The sequence below is a fragment of the Acanthochromis polyacanthus genome, chromosome 11, assembly GCF_021347895.1.
Source record: "Acanthochromis polyacanthus isolate Apoly-LR-REF ecotype Palm Island chromosome 11, KAUST_Apoly_ChrSc, whole genome shotgun sequence".
Taxonomy (NCBI): Eukaryota; Metazoa; Chordata; class Actinopteri; family Pomacentridae; genus Acanthochromis; species Acanthochromis polyacanthus.
The window spans coordinates 5,382,533-5,400,552 of NC_067123.1; the positions used below are offsets into that span (position 1 = coordinate 5,382,533).

Sequence of the window (18,020 nt, forward strand, 5' to 3'; positions counted from 1 at the left end):
TGTAGTTGTAATGATTATGCTGATGTACGGGGCTCATTTAAATACCTACATTATTTAAATTTCTCAGTTTTATTGAAATATTAAAGAAAATAAAAAATATTAATGACTGAAGACGGAAACATTCAAAAACGAAAGTTTATTTCCAAGATTTTAAAACATGCTTAAAAGAAGAGCATGAATGTAAACATTTGTTTACTGCAGAGCTGCACTAACATGGATTCCTGCAAATCCCACTTCATTAGCAACATTTTATAAAAGTGTCCCTGTGTTAAAGCAGCAGCAATTAATTTACTAGCCATCAGCTAATAAATGAATTGCCAGCTATTTGGGTGATTAATTCATCAGTTTGTAATTTTTAAATAAAAACACTGTCAATTCTGTGTTTCAGTTTCTCCTCCCATGACAGTAAACTGACAATCTTTGGACAAAACAAGATATTGGAGGAAACTCTGATCCAGTTTAATTTTTTTCTGACATTTTAGAGACAAAACAGCTGATTGGTCCAGACCACAGTAATTACCAGTCGGTCTGATTAAGTGCTTGAACATGATTTTCTGAAATCTGTAGTTTCGGTGAGATGTTGACATACATTTTATTTCATAATGTTTATTGCACAAGATTTGTCAGTGTGTTTAGTACTTGTACACAAATCTAATGCAGACATTCTCCCAACAAAATGACATCACAAAACTAGAACCCTATGAAGTTATTTTGTCATTTCACACACAGCATGTTGATTTAAATGTTTATTTTCTTTCCGATCAGCTGATCGGTCATTTTCACATCATATTTCATCCTTAAAATGCTTTTAAAACAGAAACATCCATTTACAAACAGAAATAAAAATGGTTTGAAAAAAGCAAAAAAGTTTTTTGATGATTCTGTATTCAATATGAATAAACGTTTCCACAAAACCTTCATAGAATGTTCACACAACCTTCACTAACCAGTAAATAAGGTCCCAAAGCATCAGTGGAGGACAAACTGCTTCAGTACAAATGTTTCTGTTTTACTGCTGAGCTGCTTGATGCCGAAACGTTTCTGCAGATCCAGATGTTTGTTTACATTTAATCAGCTGACCATCACCTGCTGACATCACACAAGTGTCACACCTGAGCCTTCAGGACAAAACATAGCAAAAAGAAAAAAACAAACCAACACAAAGCTGCGAGAACCAAACCTGCAGCCCCTCATCTAAATCGTGTGACCAAGACTCCGCCCCTCTATGACATCAGAGGACTTAAATTAAGAATAAATAAATTTAAATAGACTTCCTGGAACCAACTTGTGGGTCAAAACTGGAACAAAGCTGTAGAGCTTTGAAGTTCTCTTTCAGATCTGTTCTGGTTCCTTCTGGAATCTCATGAAAACAGAGATCTACAAAGAGGTCCTGAACTGGTGATCCGAACAGGAACAGTCCAAAGAACTCCTAAGTGTTCCTCTGAGTTAGCTTAGAACTGGCCTTGTGACTCCATCCCTACATCCAGAATGATGGTTCTGAATATAGAACATGTTCTGCAGTTTTAACACTGCTGCAGAAATGGTTCTGGACTCAATCCGAGTGATGTGTTCTGGAGTCTTTGAGCTGAATTCAAGTTTCTGAACTGTGTGCAGAAGGGTTAGGCTAACCCAAACCGGAACCTGACCAAATCCTAGAGAAGCCCAGAAAGAACAACTGTATGAGTAACTCCAGAACCATCGAGGATGGACTCCAGAACAAAATTCTGAGAAGGAGATTCAACCTTTAAAGTTCAGATCCAGAACTCTGTAAATGTGCTCTACAAATGTTCTTTCTCTGCTGGACTTCATCCTCTAACTGTCGTGTCACAGGTTCGATCCTGCTGCAGCAGATCTGGATCAGTGTCAGCTCTGAACCTGTCTGTGATTGGTCAGTCCGGAGCTACGTCTTGTCTGCTTGGCCGATTCTCTGAGGAGCAGGTGGACTTGTGGGTCGAGTGGAAAAGCTTCATGAGGTTCTGGAATCGAAGGCGAACCTACAAGAAACATCACAATCATCCTTAAATCTGCATTTTAATATTTAAAGAAGAACAACATCACAGCTGTACACCTTGAAGCCCCGCCCCCTCACACCTGTTGGACTGTTCTGTTTCCCAGCTGGGCAGACACCTGTCTGAACGTGCTCTGACTGGCTCCTCTCTGCTGACACGTCGTCAGGATGAGTCGGTCTGCATCACTAAAACAAACAGCAGCGTTCAATGTTTTAACCCTTTGCGCTTCAGTGTCCTGCCGGCGGTACACTTATTAATTTGCAGAGGAATTTCAAGAATGTCCGAAGGCTGCAAACGCGAATATACAAACACTATACGCCGATGGAAAGCTTAGATTCTCATGAATCCGCCGGTATAAACCACTTTCAGATGTGATTACCACAGCGGGTAATATAAACACATTTGTCCGACAAAAAAACAAATATCCATCCATCCGTTCTCTATACACGGCTTCAACACACACAGCGCGACTCACATTTCCGGGTTCATTATTACACACAGATGAAAATATTCCACAAAAAACGGCCATAATCCAACCTTTTACATCCAGACGACACAAGCCAGTAAAATATTTTGTCCAAAACATGTCCTGAAGTCGGTATAAAATCCACGAATCGGTCGTTTTCAAGGAAATGCCCCTCGCGATGCGCGTCCAATGTTCCCTGTACTTCTCGTCATATTTTTTATTTACAAATAGAATATTAGCAATTTTTTGTACTGAAAATGGCTGGAATTGACTGCAGCTTAAAGGGTTAAATACATTTACATCATGTTTATATAACTTTATCATGTTTCCAGAAGGTTTTTATTATTAGAATGTTTTCTGATCATTTCAACATCTGTGTGTTACTGTGTGTGTTTATCAGTGATACTGTCTGTGTGTCTGTTTGTGTTACCGTGTCCAGGTGACCACCTCTCCTCCGTTCGCCTTCATCTTGTTGTTTTTGGCCCCAGTAACTCGTGGCTTTGCACCCTCCTCTCTGTCATTGGCTCTCTGAAGGTTGACTATGTTCTTGTCTGGAGGATTGTGGGAAATGCAGTCTGTGTCGGCACTGGTTGCTTTGGGTAACGAAGGGGCGTTTAGCTGTGAGAAGAAGTCACAGACTTCCTGCTGCAGGTGTGGGTGGAGTCTGAGCAGAGATGAGAGCTGAGAACATGATCAATTGATTAGAACATGGATCAGCACAAACACCAATCAGTCAATCAATGAATACAACACGCAGTAGAAACACCGATCAATCGATCGATCAGCAGAAGCACTGACTGATCATGCGACCCATCAGGCCGACAATCAGATAATTATTGATAACTTCATTAGATTTGCAGTTGTAAGATGAAATATCTAAACTGATGGTCAGCTGATACCTGGTCCATGTCTTCAGGTGAGGGGGCGGGGCTTCCCTGCAACACTGACACCACCTGCTGGTAGAGGGTGGAACTTTCTCCCAGGCTCCGCCTCAGTCGCCGAAGAAACCGTCGGCTGCGTTCAAACAGCTGCTGCTCTAACAGCTACCAAAGGAGGAGAAGGAGATGAGGAGGGGTTAACACAAGCACCTGAGTGACCTCACAGTGATGTCAGAGTGATATCACGCACCAGACTGCAGCGCTGTGCCTGTCTGCAGTTCAGAAATGCGGCGAAGTCTCTGAGCAACTGAGGCCATGGCTGCAGGATGCTGCTCAGTTTGCTGTACAGAACCTCAGGGGCCTCCAGGGGCCCCGCAGCTGAAAACTCATCCAGAACCTGCAGCAGCTGCTCCGGGAGACCTGTGCTCACCTGTATGGCGTCACACACCTGACAGAAAATACACAGGTCAGTGTTTGGGAAAATAAAAGCGATGAAGTTATTGTCAGAATAAGTGCTCACTCTGTGCAGGTAGTCCTGAGCAAAGGCCACATCCTCCGACTGATCGTCTCCATCGCTGTCAGCTGACTCCGCCTTCTCCTGCAAACACACACAACTGATCGGTAAACATACTGACCATTTCTCCACTGATCATCCGATGTAGAACTTTCAGATTATTAAAACTGTTGGAAAAAAAATCCGAGTACAAGAGGTAAGGTTTCAACATTTCTCTGATCAGTAGTAAACAGTAAAACTGTCAAACTTTATAGTGTTGTTCAAGTGCAGTTTCATTAAATGACTGTAGCACATTACAGTAACCAGACTACTTGTTAGTAGAATGGTAGAGCATTTGCTAAGATGTCAAATTAAAACTAACAGTTTAGGTGTCCTAGATTAAAAATTCTGGCTCAACAGCAGGAACAAAAGTCCCTTGTCCAGCCTCACATCATTAAACTTCCACCTCCGTGCTTCACTGTCAGGACCATGCATTCACTGTGGTAGTCCTGTTCAGGTTCACACCAAACATGCTGGACTCCATCTGAGCCCAATTAATTTATCTTCATCTGACCAAACAATGTTCTCCAACATTTATCAGGCTTCTTTTGTGTTCTTTAGCAAACTTTTCTCTGGAAGTTTAGTTTTGAGCAGAAACCAGGTGGTTTTTCTTGTGTTCTGTCCATAGAGGTTGATGTTCTGATGTGTCCTTCACACTGAGCTTCACACTAACTCTGATTTCCTTTCATAACCGCTGTACCAAATCTGAAGCAGCTGCCGTCTGTTTTTCACAGATAGACTGTGAAAGTAGTTCAATGTCTGTGGAGTTATTTTAGGAGCTCTGACTCGTGGAACTATGGCTCCTTTTTACCTCCTGATTACTGCTGACACTGTGGATCATTGAGTTTTAGTTGTTCACTGATCTTCCTGGATCCTTTTCCATCTTTGTCAAGTCTCACAGACGGATTTTTCACTTCCTCTGTATGTGGATCCATAATCCACATTCAAATCCACCCCCCTGCAGTTTGCATACCAGTAGCACATAAGCGTGGAAGATAACACCATCAGGCCCTGCCTCCTGGGGGAGAAGCTGCTGGAGATGCAACTGCACCAAGTCACCACAACTTGGATCCTGGACTACCTCACAGACCGGCCACAGTACGTCAGGGTGGACGGCTGCACCTCTGAGGAGGTTACAAGCAGCACAGGAGTACCCCAAGGAACCGTCCTGGCACCCTTCCTCTTCACCCTCTTCACCTCTGATTTCCAGTTCAACTCTGGTTCCTGTCACCTCCAGAAGTTTTCCGATGACTCCTCCATTGTTGGATGCATTACTGATGACGACGAGGGGGAGTACAGAGGACTGATTGAGAGCTTCGTCACGTGGTGTGACAGCAACAACCTGAAGCTCAACATCAGCAAAACCAAGGAGGTGGTTGTGGACTACTGGAGGAGCAGGAGGTCCCCTGCCCCCATCATCATCCAGGGGGAGGAAGTGGAGAGGGTAGACTCATATCAGTACCTTGGGGTCCACATCAACAGTAAACTGGACTGGTCCCATAACACGGATGCCCTCTTCAGGAAGGGACAGAGCAGGTTGTTCTTCCTGAGGAGACTCAGGTCGTTTGGCGTCTGCAGCAGGCTCCTGAAGACTTTCTACCAGTCTGTGGTGGCCAGCGCACTCTTCTTTGCCGTGGTGTGCTGGTGGGGTGGCATCAAGACTGGTGAGGTCAACAGGCTTAACAAACTGGTGAAGAAGGCCTGTTCTGTTGTGGGCCTTCAATTGGACAATCTGGAGACCGTGGCAGAGAGGAGGATCATGGACAAAATCAGGGCAATCCTGGACAACCCAGTGTTTCCCCTCCCATATAATCAGCGAGGCGGCCCGCCTTGTCGGTATAGGCCACCACCTCATTAAAAGTCTGCCGACATTGCCGCCTCACTGGTCCGCGGCAAAAAAAAAGTGCAGTGCAAAACCCGCCGGACCGACGAGACCATCCACAGGGGGGTGCGCGGCTGCGGCGGAGACGGCCCGATAGTATATATAATTCCTTCCCCCCCCGTCAACAACTTTCAGCTGAAAGTGACCCCACCACCTCACAGCCATTTCAACCCAGGGGAAACACTGCAACCCCTTTCAGCCAGCGCATCATCCCACGCAGAAGCAGAACTGAGCGCTTCAGGGGCTCCTTTGTGCCCATCGCCATCAGACTCTTAAACAGCAGCGGAGGCCACAGTACATCACTGCACTGACCCCCCCTGTAATTACTGTACATAACTCCTGTTGATTACTGTATTTAACTCTTGTTACCCTTCACACTGTCACTTTAATATCACTGTCACTTTACTTCACTGCACTGCATAGCTCAGTGGTCCTGGATGACACTTTTTCGACATTGTGAATACCTCATACTGTTTGCTGCCACTGGTCAGTTTATTGTTTCACCATTTTGTTGTGTTTATTATATATCACCCTTGGTTTTTCCTAAAACTATATGTAATTCTTGAACCCAATGCATGCTACTACCCTTGTATCCTTGTACTTGCCCTGAGCTGCTGCAATACCTGAATTTCCCCTCTGGGGATCAATAAAGGATTATCTTATCTTAATGCAGACATAGATAGGCACAGTCCATAGGTCCAGAACTGAGAAAGTTCTGCTGTTCATAGTTCATTTCAGAACCATGTTCATCAGTTAGAGTGATTGGAAATCACAGCTGGACTCAGTTTAGTTTCAATTAGTTTCTACTTTGGAGCCTTCTCTGGACTTCTGTTTTTGGTTCTTGTTCCTGTTGGTTTTTGAAAGCAGGGACATGTGAGTATAATCTGTATGCTTACCTGCAGCGGGACGACAGAGGCTCTGGATTCATCTGAAGATGTTCCTCCATCTTCTTCCCCGGATGGCAGAGTCTGTTCTTGCTTCCTGTCTATCTCCGTCTCCTCCAGGTCATCATCACTTCCTGCAGTGCTGGACGAAGATTCAGACAAAGTTAGGAGGATGTCACCCTCCTCTTCCTCCTCCTCCTCCTCTTCTTCATCCACTCTGATGACATCATCTGCCAACAGCTGTAAGGAGGAGGGGCCTTCAGGAGGAGGTGGCAGCGTGGCGTTCAGGGCATTCCTCCCAGCAGAAGGTGGGGTCACTCCACTCCTCCTCAGACATGCCAGCATCTGACAGTGGCGTTTGATTCGCTGTCTGGTCACTGTAGAGATGAAGGAGGACGTGGTGTCAGCGGGGTTGTCAGTCCTGGTTTGGAGGAGGCGTTGGAGCGGCGCTCGTGGAGGCGGTGGTGATTTGGAGAAGTCAGCAGGTGGAGGTGATGTGGAGGAGTCAGCAGGTGGAGGTGACGTGCAGGAGTCAGCAGGTGGAGGTGATGTGGAGGAGTCAGCAGGTGGAGGTGATGTGGAGGAGTCAGCAGGTGGAGGTGATGTGGAGGAGTCAGCAGGTGGAGGTGACGTGCAGGAGTCAGCAGGTGGAGGGGGGAGGGGCTGCTGCAGCAGCACGAAGCCGATTCGTCTGAAGCCCAGGTGATCTGGGAGGTGGGGCGGGTACTGGCAGCTGGGGGGAAGCTGTAGCTGCTGGGGGCGGAGCGTAGGAAGGTCAGCTGACTCTGACGGACCCCACTCCCCCTGCAGGACGGCAGCACCTCGGGGGCGGAGCCAGAAGGTGTGTTGTAGCGGCTGATGGTCGGGAAGATGACGGGAAGACTCCGCTGTCAGCAAACAGACATCATTAACCTGCTGAGATCTGATAGGCTTATAACAGACACTAACAAATACTTGTAGCCAGTCAGGAAAACCTCAACTACAGCTGCAACTAAAATGTCTGCTTGGTCTCTAAAATTTCAGAAAGTGGTGAAAAATGTGGATCAGAGCTTCCTCAAATGTCTTGATTTGTCCAAAGATTTTTGGATTACTGTCACAGAAGAAGAAAACAAAACAGTAGAGCGACATGAGATAGGGCTGGGCGATATGACCAAAATTTTATATCCCGATATAACTTATTTTATATCCCGATACGATATACATCACGATATAGCATATTTTGGGTAAATTCAATGAATGAATGGGACCGGGCAGCGACATACCTTACAAAATACGGTAGTCTGATCCTTGTCGGTCTTTTTAAATCCAAACCACCGCCATATGATAGAAGTTCCCCCTCTTATAGGTACAAGCTCATCGGTTTGAGCTGGTTGTTCGTCATCTTGTTGTTTAGATTGTTCTTCTGAGTCGAGTCCACCGTCTTCCTCCATAGCTGTTTACGTTTTAGCCGCATGCCAGTGTTGCCAACTCCTCAGTGAGGAAAGTAGCTGTTGGCTGTCCTAAAAGTCCCTAGAAGTCGCTAAATGACGTCATCTCCTAATTTGCATGTTTCCCAGTTTGCATGTAATTGTAATCAATGTTGTAGGAGAGAGGAATAACGTTGTGGAAGAGACCAAAAAGTGAGTATAAAACACCCAAAATATGTTTTTGAACTAGAGGCTAAATGCTGTGGTTTATTTCAGTATGACAGTGAAGAAACATTTTAATTTATATCCCGCTCCGTGAGTCTGGATGGGATCTGTAGTGACTTTGCGCATGCGCGATTCATCTGTCGTCTGGCCGCGGAGTGATGTGTCCTCTAATCAGACACTGGGACTGTTGAGGAGTTACTGGACTGACAGCCTGTGCTTTGGGACGGGGAGAAGCTCACAGCAGCACCTGCTGCTTGTTGAAAACAGTAACTGCAGAATGATCCGAGTTTTCCTATCAAAGTCTCCAAAACGGCACAAAAACTCGCTAGATTTGTCACTAGTCGCTTTTGACAAAAAAAAGTCGCTAGGACGCTTTGGAAAGTCGCTAGATTTAGCGAGAAAGTCGCTAAGTTGGCAACACTGCCGCGTGCCTGGGCTTGCCGTAAGGCACGTCGGTGATGTAAAATACTGCCGTAAAGCGTGTTTTGCGACACTGCGATATAAACGATAGGATCTTCACATAAAACGATAGACATTTTCTATCGTCCAGACGATATCTATCGTCATATCGCCCAGCCCTACATGGAGAACTATAAAAGTACTACTGAAACAGAATAATTAATTGTTATAATAGTTGATAACTGATCCATTATTAGTTGCAGCTCTTGTTTCCTCAGTGTCTGTTCTTGATTGTAAAGAGCAGCTCCTCAGAACTTTCCACAAATCAGGTGATACTTTCTGTAAATTATAGAATATTTCATAAAAAGCACGTTGGCTAATTTTGACCCTCACACAAACATTTTTTGCTCTTGTTTAATCACCAGCACCAGAGCATAAATATTTAGTGATTTACATTAAACCAGATGATTGTTTTCCTACCACCAGCCACACAGGCATGACGCTCTCCTCTCTCTCCACAGGGGGGCGCTGCTCTGCCGGATCCACATGACGACAGGCCACCGGCATCGACCAGAGCAGCCGCTGATACCTGAAGGCCTGCAGACATGAACGAATAAATAAACTCAGACTCATCACGGCGCAAAAAAAGAGAAAATCTAGTCTGATATCTGTCTCACTAGGTTTAATTTGAACTTTATTTTATTGAAAATGGGTCATTTTTGATCAATGTTTTGCATCAAAGGGTTAAAAGAGTACTGACCTGGAACTCCACACAAAAACATTAAGCAAACACTAACATCAATGTTTTAGGATTTAAGCAGCAGCACAAAGTTCTGTTTGACCAGAACAAATCCACAGATATAAACTGTTTGACATGACATTTCAGAGTTACACTACAAACACTGTGTGTGTACGCTACCTTGACGATGTTGTCAGGGAAACCAGGTCTGCAACACTGCAAGATTCTTCGTCGTACTTGGACCAAAGTCTTCCTCAGCAGGAACTGAGACACCAGCTTTGGAGGGTCGCATGATCCTTCCATGTTCCTGAGGCCGAGTACCAGCAGGCTGAAGACCCACACACACAGACAGACACACACAAATATAGCTGTAATGTGGTCCACACCACTAACACTAAAAGTTCACCCTCATCCTTTAATACTCTGAACAGTTCCTGTCTTATTTTTCCTCAGTGCAGTTCCTTTTCCCCTACAATCTAAAGTCCTGCAGCTCCATGGAAACAGAACAACATGAAGAACTCAGACATGTCTTCTGTCAGTAGGACTCATAATAACAGGAATCAGAACCTTTGCTAATAAACTGTGTCATTTTGGAGATCCATTTAAATAAAACACACATTTGAGACCTGCTGCTGGGTTTTGAGATTCAGAGGGTACAAGTCGTGAGAGCCAGCTATACGTTCTTAGTCTGATGGTCTAAAACTCAGACCAGTTCTGGACCAAGTCAACAGCTGCAGAGGTTCATATTTGAAGTTTTTGTCCCTCAGCAAGTGTTAGCAGTGAGTGCTTACCAGTCCTCAGCTGCAGTGAACGCTGCCGTCCTGCGGGGGCAGTACAGGTTGGGGTCAAGGCTGGCGCAGGGCAGCAGCTCTGGGTAGAGGAACACTGGACGGGTGGCAAAGATCCAGGCCAGCTCAGCCGGCATGACGGGGAATGATCGCACTGAAACAGAGTCAGAGAGGCAGCGTTAGAGCCACCATGACAACCTGCCACTCCGCCCATGATGCATTGCTGTAGGTTACTCACTGTATCCTCTGGCGTCTGGTGGGCGGAGCTGTGGCTGGTAGCTGATGGGAGCCTGACGCAGCTCCTCCAGCAGTTGCAGCGCCCCCTGCAGGTTGGAGGCTCTGAAGGCGCTGCAGAAACCAGGGCGATCTGTAGACCGGATCAACTCGCCACGCTGTGCCAAAATGTTCAGCTCAAACTGACGGGTCGCCATTGAAACAAACAGATCACAATCAGAACCACAGACATGATAAATATCTGAATACAAAATATAACTAATAATCAACCATCCAGATTACGGGGGGTTACTGTGACTTACCAGGAACTGTCGGCTAGTCTCAGCCTCACTCTGCAGTTTGGACACAGGTAAAGACAACAGGTGGACCTGAGTCAGCAGCTGGACATGCTAAGAGACAGGCGAGAGACCGACAGAAACAGGTGAGCGACAGACAGTGTGTAGTCAAAGTGTCTGTGCTTCTATTCTGCTGTCAGTCTGTTAATCTGCTTCATTCATCACCTGTGGTGGAACTTCTTCCTTGTATTGGTACTATAGCTGTAACTGTTGTGTACAGGTGTGTACCTGCTGTAGCTGCTGCTGTAGGCATGTCTTCTGTTGTGCATTCAGCCTCAGCGTGTGCGGTTCTGTACAATGTGTGTTATTCGGTGCATGTGTCTGTCTCCTCCTGATCAAAGCCAGCTGCTGCTTCACAGTACGCTGCTCTGTGATTGGTCCATCCTCCTGCTCATCTTCAGCCACCGCCCTGAAGCACAAACACACAAACACGTGTTACATACATGTGCTGCTGCTATTGTGTGTGTGTTGGGTTACATATGTGTGATACTGCTGGTGCGTGTATGTTGAGATACATACGTGTGCTGCTGCTGTGTGTGTGTCTGTACAATGTGTGTTTCCTCCTGTGGCTCCTCCTCTTCCTCGTGGCCTTCATCGTCCACCTCCTGTCCAGCCAGGTCCTCTTTTAGCTGAAACACACAGGTAACAGGTGTTGGTGCAGCACAGAACAGGTAACAGGTGCTGGTGTGCTGATGAACAGGTGAGTACAGATATGAGTGTTTATACCGTTTCAAAGAGCTCCTCCATCAACTCGTTCACCTCCTTCTCTGCAGAAAGAGCAAACCAACATCAGTTGTCACTTACTGGTCAGTCATTGATCAGTCTAGCAGCTGAGCACCTTCTGAATGATTCCCGTTGATCAGCTAATCAAGAGACAGACTGACCAATTTAGCTATGATCATCAATAAAACAGCTCTGCCTGTGCGTATGTGTGTGTACTGACTGGTGATGCGGACAGCCTTGTCGTCACGGTAATCCTCGAGATCAGGTTCATCGTTATCAGCCAGGAAGTTGTACTCTGGATCGTCTTCATCATCACACTCCTCTGATAGAGACAGTAAGAGAGAAGGAGGATACAGAGGCTGATTGTAGAGACTGGAGTCATATGGGGATCTGCTTGTTGTTGAGTCAATACAACATTTACAACGCTCACCTTCGTTGTCCACGTCTGAGGTCATAAGGCCTCTCAGCCAATCAGTCCACTCCCTGTCCTCATGGGCGGAGCTGGAGTCATACATGTCAGGTGTGATGTCAGGAGCACGGAGCTCTGCCTCCAGCTGACCGAGTGGAATGTCCCGGAGAGGACGCTTGGAGCGAGTCCGGTACGCCATCAGACCTGCCTCATCCTCTGACTCAGACAAAGGCTGACAGGGAGATTGATAATCAATAATCCATGATCAAATCACTCTGTACCAACCAGTCCTACAGTTCTACACGTCGCGCTGTGCAAAAGCACAGATCGCTTGTCTCCCTCACTTCTGATTGGCTGTGAAATTAGAGGGATTTTTTACGTTTTCAAAGAGTTTCATGACAGAAAAGCATAAAGATGATGAGCCAGAAGATATTGCTTGATTTAGCCGAAATTTTACTATTGACATTGGCTTATAAAAGTTTACCCCGGCGCCAACCAACTCCCATGCAGCAGCTTTTTTATTTATATCACGATAGTCATTAAGGGAAGGATCATAAAGAATCGGGAAATCAATCACGGCTAAAATAATTTGCTCCTCCATGTCGAAAAGGGCTGAAAACAATGGTTGAAAACAGGAGCGGACTATTAATGTATAGGAGCAGACTGTACTGTGTAACATGCTGTAAGCTCATTGGTCAGTGAGTGAAACCCTCGCTGATTGGTTGAAGCTCCAGGCGACAGCGACAAAAGTTGAACATTTTTCAACTTTCTGGTATTGTGTCGCAAGCCAGCGGGTGCACGTCTACGTGAACGCGTGCGAAATTTCACATGCACGAATGTCGCCTTCGCGTTGTTGGGAGGGGGGAAAGCGATGTTCGTCTCGTCGCATAGCAGCCATAGAAAATGAATGGAAATTAAATGAAAATGAAATGAATGGTTGTCGCTTCCCGTGTGTCGAGCCCCTTAGGCAAAATTGGCTTTGCCACTGTGGCTAAACATGCTAAAAATGGATTTGCCATCCTGAGGAAGGCTTTGCCTATGGCGAAGTGGCGAATGGCTAGCGCAAGCACAGCTAAAGATCTATTAAGTGGTCCTCAAGGTCCAGCAAATGGTCCTAAAGATCTATTAACTGGTCCCATAGATCTACCAACTGTTCCTACAGATTTACCAACTGGTCCAATAGATACAACAACTGGTCCTACAGATCTGCGAACTGGTCCCAAAGATCTGCCAACCGGTCCCAAAGATTTACCAACCGGTCCCAAAGATCTACCAACCGGTCCCAAAGATCTACCAACCGGTCCCAAAGATCTACCAACTAGTCCTAAAGATCAACCAACCGGTCCCTAAGATCAACCAACTGGTCCCAACGATCTACTTACTGGTTCCATAGATCTATCAACTGGTCCTATAGATATACCTACTGGTCCTCAAGATCTACCAACTGATATCATAGATCTACCAACTTGTTCTAAAGATCTACCAACTGGTCCTACAGATCTACCAACTGGTAATACCCATCTACATACTGCTCCTAAAGATGAACCTACAGGTTCCTGAAGATCAACTAACTGGTCTTGAAGATCTGCCAACTGTTGCTAAAGATCTATCATCCAGTCCTGAAGATCTTTTAAGTGGTCTTAAAGCTCACACAGGGTTGGTCTCGGTTGTTCTGTGAGCTACAAGTGTTTGGAGTTACCTGGTAGGGCTCCATACAAACAGCTAGCTCCTCCTCCACAGCATGAAGCTTCTCCAGGAATGTGCTGTCAGTCACAGTTTTAGGAGGTGGGGCTTTGGGTGGAGGGGGAGGTCCCATTGAGACAGGCCCTGCCCTCAGACGTCTAGATCGGCTTCGAGAAGTCTGAGAAGAGTAACATTATCAGAGTGCCATTATGTTTGCTCTCATATATCCGACTGATGGTGGATGTTGGATGATAAGCAGCAGTTACCTGCCAGGGGCTGGAGCTCTCCTCATCCACTCGGTTAAGGCGACTCCCTCTGGGTGACGAAGTTGTGCTCTCCATGTCGCTCTCCTGGAACGTCTGCAAACACACCGATCAATAATTAATCATCAGCATGAGAATACGCTGCAGCCAATCAGAGCAGGGCCTCACATCTTCAGCAGTCTCATCTTCATCCTCCTCGTCTGGGCGGTACTCTTCATCCGAGGAGTCTTCTTCAGCCAGAGGAATATCCACGAACTGAGGAGCCTGTAGACAAACAGTTTTACTTGAAATTAATGTCAACTAGCACAAACAATATTTAATGGTTCAAATTTAAAATGATCAGACATGATTTGAATTCTTTCAAATGTGTTTCTAAGACTTTAAAATGTAATTAACACAAAAAACACATTTTTGTTAAAAAATCTGTTTTTTCTAAAATGTTGAATTTATTAAAATCTTTGATACAACTCTAACAATTTCTTTTTACAGTTTATTTTAAATCTGTAAGGATGCAAATAAAACAAGATCTTTACTGTTAAAAAATATCTTAATAAAATATAGAAAGTATGTAGTTTCTTGAGGAGCATACTGTATAACAGCTTATTCAGGTATTTCCAAAAAAATGCTTAAAAATGTTAACAATTAAAATAGATTTATGTTTAGTTATGTCAATGGCAAATGTCTTATAAAATGGTTTAAAGTGTTCAAAAAATGCAAGTTATGTTAAATATTCGACAATTTCTCATCAATGTTATTCAAATGTGTTTGGAAAGTTTAAAAAATACTTTGAAATTAAAGATAATTCTAAAAGCTATTACACATCACTTTAGTGAAGTAACTTAAATGTGTGCTGAAGGACAGTCAGATAAACAACAGGTCGACGGCGTCCTGTTTGACCTCTGACCTTTACCTTGTGGGCGTCACTGGCCTTCTTGATGGGAGAGATGTTCCAGGCTGGAATCACCTGACAGGAAACAGAAGATTTAGAATCTGTCTGCTGTGATTTAAGATGATGGACTGTGAACAGACTCACCACTCCTTTCTCCACCACCTCTTTAAACTTGGATCGAGTCATTTTAGGCTCCTGACGAGAGGAAAAACACCTTCATCAGTAAAAACAGGTGAAATACCTCACGGAGTGTTCTGATTGGACGATGGATGGAAACTCACAAAGGGAGGGACGGCCTCCGTCTCGTTGATGGCTGCTTTCATCATGGCCACCACATGCTCGTTAGTGATCACCTCCTGTGGGTCAAAGGTCAAACATTGAAATTCAGAACATCCTGACAGAATCTTCACAGCATTGAACTCCTGTCCTGTTTGTTAAGTGCTGCATCACTGAACCAGATAATCCAGGATTACTTTAGTTAGCCTGACTAACTCTCACCTTACTTCTGGCCCATAAAGCACATTCAACATAGTTCAGGCTCAGTTACTCTGGGAGAAAAACCTGGTCCAGACTGTCAGCCAGATGAACTGCAAGGCTAATTGTCAGGCTACATTAGAGCTAACTGTCAGGCTAATATCTGGTTAATCCTGACTTTGTGTTTAACCACAGCTCCTGTAACACTGCCTGACAGACAGTTAAATCCAGATTTTACAGCTGACTCTGCTGTGTTGCCACATTACTAGATTATTTTTAACACTATCAGTCCAGACACTAAAATGTATTTATTTAATTATTTATTTGAAGCTGCAGCGTGGCTCTGTTGTTAGCACCATCGCCCCACAGCTAGAAAATCCCTGGTTTAGGGTTAGGGTTCTGGGATCTTTCTGTGTGAAGCTTCCATGTTCTCCCCGCCGGATTCTCACCAGGTTCTCCAGCTTCCTCCCACAGTCCAAAGACATGCTGAGGTTAACAGATTCTAAACTGTCTGTTGGTGTGAATGTGCTTGTTTTTCTCTGTGTGTAGCCTAGTGACAGACCAGTGACATGTCCAGGTGAACCCTACCTTCGCTCTGAGTCTGCTACCCACCAGAGGATAAAGTGGTGTATGAATACATGGATTTATTATTTTATTTAGTTTTTATTTATCGTTATTCCCTTGGATAAAATCATGAACAACAGATGAAAAGTAGCTGCAGCTGCATATCGCGTAAATCACTTTAATTAACAGACTATTTTCTTTAGAGAAGAAAACATGTCTCTATTGAACATAATCAGGTGTTAACTCACATGGATGATGTTTCTGACATTCACAGTGGTCAGGTTGTGTTGTTTGGACTTTGTCTCCAGTGACTGGTCCAGCTGTCTGTCGATCTCCACGTCCACTTCAGCCTCCTCCTCCTCCTCGCTCTCCAAGGCTCCGCCACTCTCCTCATCATTAGTCACTTTCCTGCTCCTCTTCCTCGCTGCCTTCCTCCTCGCCGCCTTCACCTCCACCTGGCTGTCCTCTGAGACAACAAACAACCGCGATCACTCAGGAGGGACATACCTGCCTGATGAGGACATTTAAGACTTGTGAGGACGCTTTGTGCGTTACCCATAGTGATGACGAGGCTGGAGTCGGTGGTGTTTTCCATGACCAGCAGGTATCCCTCGTCCGCCGCCTCCTCAGCTCCACCCCCAGCAGGAGCTGGAGGAGGAAGAAGCAAAGCATCATGGGAGCTGGTGCTGCTGTCGGCGGCAGACTGCAGTTTGGGCGCACTGAGTTTGAGGCGTTTGCGGGCCGCGTTCATTGTAGAGAAACATGACCTCTGACCTCTGAAACAGTGACATCAGTACTGTAATATAAATATCATCTGATAACATTTAAGGACTAAACAGTGAACTAGTGAGTAGAACAGACAGATGACAAGAATAAACTGGGAGGTTGCAGGTGACGTCTATTAGATTCAGCTTTTACCTGTATAAGGGGATTCCAATAAAAATGTTTGGAATTTTTCAAACATATTTTCTAGTTTTCTTCTTCTTTGTCTAACTCTAGGAGGAATGATTGTTTAAGCAGTTTGTTAGTAGTTTTACTGCCTGCCCTGGGTCGCTCAGACATCATACTTGACCGTATCAATATATTTTTACACCTTTAGTTAATATCTTTTGAATACATATTTGTTTCAATTACATTTTGAGACTTCTTTTTTTGTTTTAGCATTTTCTTGCATCTTTAGGATACTCTATCAATATTCTTTTATAACGGTGTTTACGTTTTATTATCATATTTGGGTATATTTTTATTATTATATAACACTGCCAAATTTTAATATCTTATCTTTTTATGCTTTATTCTTTCTTTTTTGACAGTTTTGTGACAGATTATTAATTGTCATGCATTTCGTGGAATTTAAATATTAACATTTTTTGACTCGGTTTTCAACAACAGATCAAAATTAGCTGGTAGCTGTCTCTGGTAGTTTGCCAGTTAAGCTATAAAATAAATAAAATGATATTAAGTGGAGCTAAATGGAGCTCTTGGAGCTGCAGGGAGTCTTACGGTTTGTTTCTGTGGTGCTGTGAAGCACTTCTCTGCTGCTGTTAGCATCCAAACACAGTAACACACCGATGTGTTGAGTTATCGCAGCTAGTTAGCCGGTGCTGATAGCCACTGTCCGCTAGCAGTTAGCTGCTGTTAGCTTCTGACCAGCAGCTCCGTCGGAGTCTGTGTTCAGTCCCGCCTGAGTGTCCAAAGAACTCCAGCTCCAGACAGCTAACCTGCCGTGACAGGCTGCTCCTTCAGATGGAGGCAGATCCCTGATCAGTGTCCGATCCAGTTGTGCTCACAGTACCGCGGGTTAACGGTCAAGCGTCTCCGGTGCAGCTCGGACCGCCACAACCGTAAGGCACCGCTTCAAAACTACACTTCCTGTAACGTCACTGTGCTGCCGCCGGCAGCAGGTTGACGTCACCACGTGTCAAATTAGCAAAAAAAAAGAGTCAAAAATAGTAATGAAATTACCCAAAAATGAAATAAATTAAATGTCAGAAAAAAGTCCAAAATATATGTAAAATATCAAGGCATTAAAAATAATTAAGAGAAAATTAGTAAATGTTGGTACAAAATAAATATCAAAAGAAGTTATAACACTCAAACACACACACACACACACACATATATGTATATATATATATATATATATATTACTCACAATAAGTTAGGGATATTATTTACATGAGTGCTTTTCCTATTTGGTCTGAAAAAGTAAAAAAA

General features: G+C 44.6%; 1 protein-coding gene across 1 annotated transcript; it reads right to left on the bottom strand.

The window, feature by feature from the left end:
• Positions 1 to 117: 117 nt before the first annotated feature.
• Positions 118 to 17,681, bottom strand: gon4la (gon-4 like a). Its single transcript, XM_051955711.1, is given in 27 exon segments — positions 118 to 1,994; positions 2,092 to 2,194; positions 2,906 to 3,156; positions 3,375 to 3,518; positions 3,604 to 3,801; positions 3,874 to 3,951; positions 6,685 to 7,049; positions 7,052 to 7,559; positions 9,183 to 9,299; positions 9,622 to 9,769; positions 10,233 to 10,383; positions 10,468 to 10,645; positions 10,766 to 10,852; positions 11,027 to 11,207; positions 11,318 to 11,427; positions 11,525 to 11,565; positions 11,742 to 11,843; positions 11,952 to 12,162; positions 13,630 to 13,791; positions 13,880 to 13,972; positions 14,045 to 14,140; positions 14,787 to 14,840; positions 14,910 to 14,960; positions 15,047 to 15,121; positions 16,052 to 16,269; positions 16,359 to 16,579; positions 17,307 to 17,681. Coding segments are annotated over 26 exon segments (4,023 nt in total). The 5' UTR covers positions 16,555 to 16,579; positions 17,307 to 17,681; the 3' UTR covers positions 118 to 1,889.
• Between the last annotated feature and the right edge of the window lie 339 nt (positions 17,682 to 18,020).